The following is a 12,166-nucleotide window of genomic DNA, read 5'->3' on the forward strand; positions in this document are numbered from 1 at the left end:
TTGTGGAGAGGGAAACAGTCAAACGGTTAGTAGTTTTGGGGGATCATTTTTATTTCCATCACTCTGTTAAGTGTTGTTATTTATGTTTTCTGTTTTGGATATATACTGTAAACATTTGAGTGTATTCCCTGTGCTGGTGTCAGGATGGGACTTATATGCAAGGATCCATGACGTAGGTTTCCCTTGAGGCACTGCCTTGAGTGGGGCCCTGAGGCTGCCTTCTAAAAAGTGTCGACTCACGACACATGCTTTCCTTATTCATTTACTATGTCACTGCCTAGTAAAGTAAATATTGCTGTCTCAGCTTGGCTTTCATTATGTATTTTAAAAAAAAAAAGAAGAAAAAGCCGGAACAAAAACTATCGCTGTGGTTTAAACAATGGTTACTTTAGAGACAGAAACACAACTTATCCAATTTTGTTGAAGGAACCAATTGATTATACATCTGATTATATAAACTACCTGCGTATGGATGAAAATATATTATTACCATCTGCTTGTCAAAGGGAAACAAAATTGACATTTTTGTGGGAGTTTTTTTTTTTTGTTCTCTAAATTAATTTGTTTTTGTTTTGGTTTAACTGTGATCACTGCAGTTGTATGAGTAAATCAAGTATTACCTACTCCAATGGTAGGTCTATTCTATTATTCAACATAGAGGAGAATTAACTGAAGACCTACCTTCATCCTTTTCCTGGGCACGGATATGACCTTAAAAGTAGTGCCTGCCGTAGGCACCCTTCTGTAACTGTATCTGTATGGTTGGCGCTGAAGAAACCAATGGTCTGGTTGTCTTTCAGCGGCGTCCTCATTGGGCGGGGGCCCATGTCAGTCGGGCCTTGAAATCGTTCAGGTGTGGTGCCATGATGACCAGTTCATCCAGCCCATTCCACTCCGAGATAGTTCTAATGAAAGAATTTTTGTAGTTTTGTGTTCTTGTCTGTGGGATTTTGAAGCAGTTCGAATTGTTTGTGGCGTATCTCTCAATGGGGTTTTCGGTTATGTGGTTGGCAAAAGTGAGTGCTCGGATTTTTCTTTTGTTTGGAAAACTAACATTGATTGATTTAACAAAATGTATTCCTGTAATTTTCATTCCGCCCAGGTTTGTAGCTGTGAAGATATTCCCTCTTGCGGACAAAAAGTCATTCTCTGCTGAAGTGGACATTTATAAAAACTCCAACATGAGACACAAGAACATACTCCAATTTATTGGTTCTGAGGTCAAGGATGAGAATCCCTACACAGAGTTTTATCTGATTACAGAGTACCATGAGAGAGGTAAGGGTAGGATTTATCCTCTTGAATTGAACTTTTATAGTATAGCGCAATATCCACTAAATGTGCTCAAAGCACTTTACAAGGGGTCCCTGACCAACAGCAACACTTAACATGTAGGATGGGACATGACGCCTGTTAGGCGATGTTATCAGTTTTTTCGGACAAAGACAATGTTATTAATGGTCAGGTACTCATTTTACACGTTGAGAGAATGTGAGTAAAGTCTTTTCCAAGGACTAACTTTGCGCTGAACGAGGCTCGACCCCAGGACCTTCTGATCCGAAAGCGAGTGTCATACCACAAGACGACATAGCCGCACAAAGTCATTGTTTTCATAAAAGTCAATTCATTCTGGATGGAGTCCCCTGATCTCCCAGTGTGGACATAAGAGGTCCCTTGCCGTATCTCCTATCCCTCATGTCTGTTTTCCCTGTCAATCTGTCATTCTGGATGGAGTCCCCTGACCTCCCATGGTGGACAAAAGAGGTCCCTTGCCGTATCTCCTATCCCCCATGTCTGTTTTCCCTGTCAATCTGTCATTCTGGATGGAGTCCCCTGACCTCCCATGGTGGACAAAAGAGGTCACTTGCCGTATCTCCTATCCCCCATGTCTGTTTTCCCTGTCAATCTGTCATTCTGGATGGAGCCCCCTGACCTCCCATGGTGGACAAAAGAGGTCACTTGCCGTATCTCCTATCCCCCAAGTCTGTTTTCCCTGTCAATCTGTCATTCTGGATGGAGCCCCCTGACCTCCCATGGTGGACAAAAGAGGTCACTTGCCGTATCTCCTATCCCCCATGTCTGTTTTCCCTGTCAATCTGTCATTCTGGATGGAGCCCCCTGACCTCCCATGGTGGACAAAAGAGGTCACTTGCCGTATCTCCTATCCCCCATGTCTGTTTTCCCTGTCAATCTGTCATTCTGGATGGAGCCCCCTGACCTCCCATGGTGGACAAAAGAGGTCACTTGCCGTATCTCCTATCCCCCAAGTCTGTTTTCCCTGTCAATCTATCATTCTGGATGGAGTCCCCTGACCTCCCATGGTGGACAAAAGAGGTCACTTGCCGTATCTCCTATCCCCCATGTCTGTTTTCCCTGTCAATCTGTCATTCTGGATGGAGCCCCCTGACCTCCCATGGTGGACAAAAGAGGTCACTTGCCGTATCTCCTATCCCCCAAGTCTGTTTTCCCTGTCAATCTGTCATTCTGGATGGAGTCCCCTGACCTCCCATGGTGGACAAAAGAGGTCACTTGCCGTATCTCCTATCCCCCAAGTCTGTTTTCCCTGTCAATCTATCATTCTGGATGGAGTCCCCTGACCTCCCATGGTGGACAAAAGAGGTCACTTGCCGTATCTCCTATCCCCCATGTCTGTTTTCCCTGTCAATCTGTCATTCTGGATGGAGTCCCCTGACCTCCCATGGTGGACAAAAGAGGTCACTTGCCGTATCTCCTATCCCCCATGTCTGTTTTCCCTGTCAATCTGTCATTCTGGATTGAGATGCTCAGGGTTTGTTTCTTTTCTGGTCCTGGCCAGGATTCCTCAGCTGAGAGGGAGAGATCTATCCTTTTTTGAGAGGTGATATATATATGTATATATATATATATTTTTTTTAAAAATTCATCTCTCTGACTGTTAAGTAATATTATAATTATTTTTTGAATGCATTGTATACATTGTTTGCGAACATTTTGAGATTTTTATTCTCTCACCCACCCTGCCCTCCTTGTTGATTGATCAAGCAGTGGTCGGGGAGCTGGCTGTCTTATATCTAGTGGAATGAACGTTGGGATAGACGAGTGTTCTATCCAAAGTCCAAAGGGTTGCAAAGAATTGCTACTGTGTTTTAATGCCTTAGAAGCTGGGATAAACTCCCATCTCCATGGCCTAATGGCTCCGTCTCCATGGCCTAATGTCTCCGTCTCCATGGCCTAATGGCTCCTAAGGACCACTTAACTTTGTCGAGTTCAACATTACTGAAAATTGAACAAATTTGTTTGATTGCCCATTCATGTGAACCGGATAGAGTTAATTCAATTTTTGGTTCATCATTCTCCTTTTTGAAATTTCTCTTTTCTTGTTTTTCATCTGTATTTTCTTTTTTCAAATTTATTTCAACTGAGGCTTGGAGTTTGAATTATTCCGTCTACTTTAATGCCGAATGGAGCCATTTGCAGGACGTGATGCGCTCGTGTGATCACTTTTAGCGTGCGTCTTTCAAGTGATCAGTTCATTGTTATGGAAGCTCCATTAATTAATTATTATTTATTTCTACTTCTGGATTATAATTCACTTATTCAATTTTATTAATTCGTAAAGGATCATACGATACTGAAGTGTGCTTGTTTTGTGTAAAAATTCATAAAAATAATCCTGTGATAGGCTAGTTATAGTTATAGCCCGAGGGCTGACGGCTTTTGTTGAACAACAATGAACACCATCTTCAATTCGTGTGACGAAAGGCCTTGTACCAGCGGCCTGATAGTGATAAATCGGGCGATGTGAAGAGTGAGGGGAGTAAGAGAGATACTATTACAATAGTCGAGGAAAGTTCCAAGTAATCAAGAATCATCATTATCATAATTTCAGGTTCCCTGTACGACCTCCTGAAGGCCAACACTATCACATGGGCACAGCTGTGTCGTATTGGTGAGACGATGACGTCTGGGCTGGCCTATCTCCACGATGAGATCCCTGCTACTTACAACACGCCCATGAAGCCTGCCATTGCTCACAGGGACTTCAAGAGTAAAAATGTGCTCATCAAATCGGACCTGTCCGCCTGTATTGCTGACTTTGGTCTGGCCTTGGCCTTTGACCCTAGCTTAGGGGTCAATGAAACTCATACTCAGGTAGGTCTTCTACTCATCAATTTATATTTTAAAAAAAATAATAATAAAAGAAAAAATAAATACTATTAACTTATAAAGAAGACTTTTACACTTGGCGAAGAAGTCCCAGGTTTGAAATGTTTTGCAAAGATGGTCATTTTAATCCATTGATATTTGAAGGTAGAGTTTCCCAGCCAAAATTGTGGATACATGTCTGAGTAAGGCAGTGTCGTTTTTCAACAGAATCAGTTATTATTGACCCGGTTTTCTTTTCTATCAGACTCTATTTTTTAAATTTAAATTTGGAATATATTCGTATGACAGCTCGAGAAAATCAGTCGATGGTTAAGTTTGACTTTCAGAGATGGAAAACATTTGATAAACAAACTTTTATAAATGGTAATTGGAAATTGAAAAGAATCGATTGTCCCGAGTCCATTTGAATGATACGATACGACTAATGCTATTTTTATGAAATTAACATTTCCTTCATGGAAAATAAAATTTTCTTTGATAGGAATTCATTATAAATTGCTGGTTCGAGAATTTCATTTGACATTTATTGTGGCATTTTTCTTTAAAAATTAATTAATTTTTTTTTCAATTCAGGTTGGCACTCGCCGTTATATGGCCCCTGAAGTTCTAGAGGGAGCCATTTGCTTCAATATGGACTCGTTTCTACGCATTGACATGTATGCTTGTAGTCTAGTGCTGTGGGAGCTCATGTCACGTTGCTCTTGTGTGGAAGGTAAGTCGTCTGACTACTTGCCAATGATGTCAATATGAATCCATACCTAACAACCCTTCCGCTTTTGGCGGAATCCAATTTCCTATTTTCACTCTCCCTTTTCGCTATTCCTCCATTTGTCTCTAAAAATTACGATTTTCAAAAATGATGATAATGATGGTAAGAAGAAAAAAGAAATAGAGGAGGAGAGGGGGGATGGGGGAGGGGGGATTAAAAAGGTGATTGACATTTTTATATTTTTTTTATTTTTGCGGAGCGAAAAGGAGCTAAGTAGGAGAGTGATTTGCATTCCTCCCCCCTCCCTCCTCCCCTTCCCCAATCCAATACCTACCACATTTGATAATATGCAATTTTCACCAGCTGTGCCAGAATACTATCTTTATGTGTTTGGTGGCAAAGCTTGTAGTCATTTTGATAGGGAATTATCCATTGGTTACAAATTCCTATTTTTTGTCTCACATTCCTATTTTCTGACTTTCTGATTCCACTTTTGGAATGTGAAGGGTTAGCTGGTCTGGTGAATCTGAGAATGCTCAATTTTTTTTGAGGGTGAAAGTGAGGGAAGGAATGGGGAAGTGGGGGCGGGGGGAATTTGATATATCCTTTTCAGAATAGATTTTTCAAACCAGTTATAATCGAGATTGTTTTGGCTTGGAACAGTGGAGGCATTATGTGCTGTAAAATATTTTTTTTTAATTTTATTTTTTTAGCTTATGTATTAAAGCATCCACCCCCTCCTCTACCTTTGTGGCCAAATACATTTTGGTTTGTAAACATTTGTGTTCCTCTTAGTGGGGACCTTTGCTTGCGTCTGGATGAAACTTTTAGGTGATCTCAAACTAAATACACTGATAGTGTGCTCTTGGAATCTACATGTTCCCTGTTTGAACCCTTCCCCTTTGTCTTACCTTTTCTTGGGTGCTTTCAATTGTAAATCTATAACCTTTTTATTGGCACTGAAATGATCTAAGTGTGTTGCTAGCGCTGTAAAATCCTTAAAAAAAACAAAAAAAAAACTACCTTTGTGGCCAACAAAGACTTCAACCACAGTCCTGTTATTTGTCGGTAATAGTCATACTTGGTTTTGTCCTGGCACTGGCTGGATACCCTAGCTGGGAGGGAAACAGTCAAATGTATAGTTAGTTTTGGGAGATTTTTTTTTTTCCTTGTAAATCATCTCTCTGTTATGCATTGTATTATGTTTTATTTACATATTATATATGATTTGTAAACATTTGAGTGTATTCCTCTTATAGTGAGGACCTATGCTTGTGTCTGGATGAGACTTTTAGGTGATCTCCAACTTAGTACTTTGACAGTGTGCTCTTGGAATCTACATCTGTTTCCTATTTGAACCAATTCCCCTTTGTCTTACCTTTTCTTGGGTGCTCTAATTGTAGTTCTAGAACTTTTTACTGGCGCTGATATGACCTTGACGTGCAGCAAGCGCCGTAACACCCTTAAAAGCAAAAACAACATATTCTAACTTGGTAACTTTTGGGTTCGAAGCAAAGACCGTACTGTTCAGTCAACGCTGCACCCTTTGTCTCCTATATTAAAGTCAAATAATAATTTAAAAAAAAAAAATCCCCTTTAATCATCGCCAAGGGGAAATTTGTCTTTAGGATCTATTCCAAGGGCAGACTGGAATAACCCAGGCATCAGCCGCAGTGCAGCGCCGCAAGTGAGCTAGGGCGAGACGACTTGCTCAAGGCCACACAACGAGACCGTAGTCGAACTCGGTACCTTTTGGGTACGAAGCAAAGACTGGACCACTGAGCCACGCTGCCCCACATAGACAATACTGATATTATTCAGTGCTGTTGGTTTTCCTCGGATCCGCGGAAATCCGCGATTTTGGAGTCCAGAGGGGAATTTCCTCCTTTTAAAAATTACATTTTCTCGAAACAATGTGTTAGCAATGAGAGAGTTGATGTGTGGTGGAACACACAGGTGATGTTTCCCACTCTCCAGAAGTTTGCTGGATTATCAATGATAGTCTATCATCTCAATTGCTCTAAAAGTGGGGTTTAGTGCAGTAAAAATGGGGCTTAAAGGAATCGTTTAACATTTTCCTCCTTTTTCACTATTTGTCACCATCAGCACTGATTATTATTTTTTTGTTTCTTTGATATTTTGACAGGTGTGGTTGATGATTACCGCCTTCCATTTGAAGCTGAGGTGGGTCTCCAGCCATCGTTGGAAGAAATGCAACCTCTGGTGGCTGTGCAGAAGCGTCGGCCGGCAATCAAACCAGCTTGGTACCAGTCGCCGGTAGGCTGTCAAAATCATCTTGTTAATTCTAACATTTCCATTTTCCTTAAATTAAATAATGCTTGTCGGAGCAGTTCTATGTGTTGCTGCAATGTTAGCAAAATGATCGAGATCGATCCTGGGTGCAGTCAAGATTTTTTTCGGACCCCCTCCCCCCTGTCCATCCAGCAGTAATTGGGTAGCTGGGTCTGCCAGATCTGGTGGAAAGTACTTTCTGATAGACCAGCGTCCTGTGAAAATGGTAGCAAGCAATTGCTATTGTCCCTTTCGTGCTATAGAAACAGGGCTAAACTCCGATTGCATGGGCTTAATGGTCCTGAAGGACTAAAGGACTACTATCCACCCCCCCCCCCCCCCCCCACTCTCTTGAAAAACGATGCAAAGCAGGGTTTGAATTTCGGTCGACTCAACAATTTTGTCACAAACTGGATGCAACTGGTTTGTGTTTAAAAGATTCATAGCCATATTACAGGGACTGTTTTTTGACGCTGATGGCTCAAAAGATTTGTTTTGGTCTACAATGTTAATTTTCACAATACAATAGAATGATAATTAAAACTGATGAGTGTCTGTTTATAGTGGCCTTTATTTAAATAAGCTGGGCTGTCCACTAGTTTTATTTTATTTATTTTTAAAAAATTGAGCTTTTATATAGCGCAATATCCACAAAATGTGCTCAAAGCGCTTTACAAGGGGTCCCTGTCCAATAGCAACACTTAACATGTAGGACTGGATATGACGCCTGTTAGGCGATATTACAATTTTTTCGGACAGAGACAACACTGCTAATGGGCAAGTACTCATTTTAGAGTACGGTGATAGAATGTGGGTAAAGAGCCTTTTCCAAGGACTCAACTATGCTCTGAGCGAGGCTTGGACCCAGGACCTTCTGATCCGAAAGCAAGTGTCTTACCACAAGACCACATAGCCTCACGTTATTGTTTTAAAGGGATATTAATATGAATCTACGTTTGATCCTTGCAGGGCATGGCCAATCTGGTGACAACAATGGAAGAGTGCTGGGACCAAGATGCAGAAGCCAGACTCTCTGCCGGATGTGTCCACGACCGGATTGCACAGTTCTCACGCACTATCAACACAGGAGGGGATAATAACAATACCTCGACAAATGCATCAACAACGCCGCTCTCCTCTCCGGCACCTCCGTATTCTGGTCAACAGCAACCACTACAGCAACAGTTCATTCATGAACAGCAACAACAACATCACCACCAGCAACACGTGAACAACTGTCTCACAAGTAATACCAATCAACATCCTCATCTGCCCCCCCATCATAGTCACCCCCATCACCACCACATCCACCAACAACAGCATCAGTCACCACCACCCGTCTACGTGCCTAACAATTCTAATAACAACAATACAAATGCACAGCCGTCACCGCCACCCCCACCCCCTGCAGTCATTTATGACCATAATAGTATTGTCAACAACAATAATAATAATAATAACAACAACAACAACAACAACAATAGTGCTAATGTGAACTCTACAGCGATAACAAACAATATTAATAATTCTTTGTCTCCCTCACAAATGGGGACGAATGTGACCTCCAGAGACCTCTGCTCGTGTTGATGTATCGACTGCCAATCATCGTGTGTTGTACAACTTATCGGGGTTTTGACACCTATCTACGAGTCGATCAGTCAAAGGAGTCGCATCAGACAGAGGTCTCTCACAATCATCCATCTACAGTCTCATAGGGAAATGGGATTGTGTCAACTATACCACTACGAAAGGTGCCCAGATCAAAAAAAAAAAATTTTTTTTTTAATAGTGTTGAAATTTTAAAAAGAAGTCAACACAGTTGTCAAGATCGTTATTCTTGGAGTATCGGGCTGTCCTCCTCATGACCTTGGGCTGTCCTCGTGACCTTGGGCTGTCCTCGTGACCTTGGGCTGTCCTCCTCGTGACCTTACAATGCGTCAGCACAGTTGCAGAACAGAATTGGAGAGATTCGCATAGCTGTATACAGTGTGCTGCTCGCATCATCATCATCATCACGACAACCTCTGGAAATGCAGAATATAATGTTGGGGTTACAACCGGCTGTGTTCTTTCTCTGTGCAAAAGTACCGTACTCACTTCTTGCCATTTCTGACTTCTCCGATTCCTTGGGAGACAAAATTTGTCAGTTTGTAATTTTACTTTTTATTTGTGAGGATTTCTATGAAACCAGTCAACTGCCATACTCTGGAAAAACATGAATTTAAAAATTTGGCCAGAAAACTCATCCTTCAAAAATCGATTTGATTCAAATGAACTCTAATCTTGGCAAACACTCTCAAACTTCAATCAAAACTTTGCGAAGTCCCAGGTGGGGGTCATTTAAATCGATCAATATATATGAAGGAAGTGTTTTCTGACCAAATTTTCAAGTAAAGTTTTTCCTTAGTACAGAAGTTGACTGGTGAGATAAAAGACGTAACTTGTTGCATTTTTGAGGAAAAAAAAAAAAAGAAAGAAAAAAAACTACCTAAAATTTAGAATTTTGAAGCAGTGAATTTGCAGATCAACTTTTCTTCATGATATCTTGCCCACTCCTTTTTCAGGCAGGTTTTCTGCTAATGTTGCCATTTCATCGTGGATCTGGATCGTGTGATGTTTAAAATCTACGAGTAGACCTTATTTCCATTCTGTTGGTCCATGTCACTGGTTGCTATGAAAACCCCACGTGTTAAATAAAGTCTTATACTTATTATAGTCTTTATACCTCACTCAGTTTCCATTCACGTTACTAAAATAAATAATACCGTGAAGTTGAATGTAAGCTTCAATTTAATTACAAAAACAGATCAAATGAACGTTTCGGGTTTCCCCTTTATCAACAAAACAGGATGAATGAAACACTACAGATGAATGAGATGATGTGGTAGTGGCATAGTAACTACGCTACGCCATTACCACATCATCTCATTCATCTGTGGTGTTTCATTCATCCTGTTTTGTTGATAAAGGGGAAACCCGAAACTTTCATTTGATCTGTTTTTGTACTTAAATTGAAGCTTACATTCAACTTCACGTTATTATTTATTTCTTTGAGCTTCGAGCAGCAACATTTACACTACATTCACGTTACTATGGATACGGAATGCTGGTTTAGGTTGTTGATACAATTCTCCTGGAAGTATTTTTTTGTTTTTTTTTTAAAAATATATTTCATTTGTTGATACTGAGTTCTTTCTTACGATGTTTTCATTGTTGCCATTATCGTTAACTCTCGTTATCAGTAGCATTCAATAGTTTATTGAACCCGATTCGATGTAAAGATGGAACTTGTCTTTCGTTGGTTTTTCTTCCCCCCCCCCCCCCCCCCCCCCCCGAGCTTCAATGCTATCTACATTTTTCCACTGCCTTGTTTAGTATAGGTCTATAAAAGTACACACTTCTCAGTAACGACTTCATCCATTCCCCCCCCCCCCCCACCTCCCCTGTCTCTAACTCTAATAAAAAGGTGAAATTCCTATTTTTTTGGTCCCAAATTCCTATTTTTAGGCATTCTGATTCCACTTTTGGAATGTGAAGGGTTGGCAGGTCTGGGACTGTCCAAGGTATTTTTGCATCAGCACCCAATGCCAGGACGCACACATGACAAGTCCCAACTCTTTCCATTTCCTTACTGAATGAATGAGAGGCCTCGACTTCCCTTTGGGTTGACAACTTACATTCTTTTTTCGATTCATAAGTTGTTCCTTTCGATATCAGAAAGTTAAATAATGGAAAGATGATACAAATCTTCTGGAAATTGTGGACTGTCCAAAAAAATTGAATAGAACTAGAACAGCTTGGAGAAAGACTTCCTTTGTGTGTATAAGTTCTTTATAATTCTTTCCAGTGTGTATCATCAGCATTACAACATGTTTTTACCCAAGGCAGGCAGACGAGAAATGACAACTTGAGTTGTTCTTCGGGGTGTTCCACAAAAGTACAGACCTGTCTGTCTGATGTTGTTGCTACACCCTTGCAATTTTATTTTCCTGCTTGTCTTCATTGTTTTGAAATGGTAACTATGGTCAAGATTACTAAGTATGAAAAAACTGCAGCGAATCACTTTCAAGGAACAAGTTATAAACACACAAGTTTTCTGCCTCGACAATTGTGTAAATATTCAAGTTTTTTTTTAATTTGTTGATTTTTAAAAAAAAAGTTGTTTCAGATTTTAATGATATTTTTCAACTGAAGGTCGTAGCTTGGTTACTGATAGTAATAGTTAAATCTACAGCCCTTCTCAAATGTTGTACGCGTGATCATCAATCTGGGCATGGTCTGCAATTAGCAAAGAACTCCTCTTCATTTTGGTACAACACGGTATCAAATATTCACTTTTGTGTCGTTGTCACACGGAATAGCTCGACTCATACTCCACTCATGATGAACAAAACATTTCACCTCTACGTATATAATAAATAAGCTTGGACATGATGCATTATTCAATATGTGGATAACCGTATGGCATTTCTGATTCAATTCATGATTCACACGTCTTCTCAAAACAAGGAATCTGGGTGGGGTTCTTGACCTCCCATAGTGGGCAGGGAAGCACTTACTGTGTCTTCTATTCCCCCTATATCTGTTTTCCAACGTGCTTTCTGTCTTTGTCTTGGAATGAGATTACTTGGGTTTTGTCTTGGCCCTGGTTGGGAGGGAAACAGTCAAATGTATAATTTTAAGAGTTTTGGGAGATTATATTTTTTGTCTTGTAAATCATCTGTATTATTTTTGTTTGACATATATATGATTTGTAAACAATTGAGTGTGTTCCTCTTAGTGGGGGCCTGTGCTTGTGTCAGGATGAGTCATTTAGGTGATCTCAAACCCGATAGTGTGCTCTTGGAATCTCCATCCGTTCTATAAAACTAATTCCCCTTCGTCTCCCTTTTTCTTGGGTGCATCAATTGTAATTCTAGAACTTTTTACTATCTCATCTTCTTCCTTTTTACTGGTGCTGATACTGATATGACCTAAATGTGTTGCAAGCGCTGTAAAACCCTTAAAAAACAAACAAGC

At 40.4% G+C, this 12,166-nt stretch overlaps 1 protein-coding gene across 1 annotated transcript in view; it reads left to right on the top strand.

Annotated features, from left to right (window-relative positions):
• Positions 1–9,855, top strand: part of LOC144957812 (activin receptor type-2A-like) — a 23,595-nt gene extending 13,740 nt beyond the window's left edge. The window contains exons 4-8 of the mRNA XM_078889255.1: positions 1,103–1,278; positions 3,869–4,131; positions 4,720–4,858; positions 7,002–7,132; positions 8,117–9,855. Coding sequence (XP_078745381.1) covers positions 1,103–1,278; positions 3,869–4,131; positions 4,720–4,858; positions 7,002–7,132; positions 8,117–8,734 — 1,327 coding nt within the window. The 3' untranslated portion in view covers positions 8,735–9,855. The remainder of the gene's footprint in view (positions 1–1,102; positions 1,279–3,868; positions 4,132–4,719; positions 4,859–7,001; positions 7,133–8,116) is intronic.
• Positions 9,856–12,166: the final 2,311 nt, after the last annotated feature.

The sequence above is a fragment of the Berghia stephanieae genome, chromosome 12 (assembly GCF_034508935.2).
Source record: "Berghia stephanieae isolate SIO BIC M18660-M18661 chromosome 12, UCSD_Bste_1.3, whole genome shotgun sequence".
NCBI classification, from domain to species: domain Eukaryota; kingdom Metazoa; phylum Mollusca; class Gastropoda; order Nudibranchia; family Aeolidiidae; genus Berghia; species Berghia stephanieae.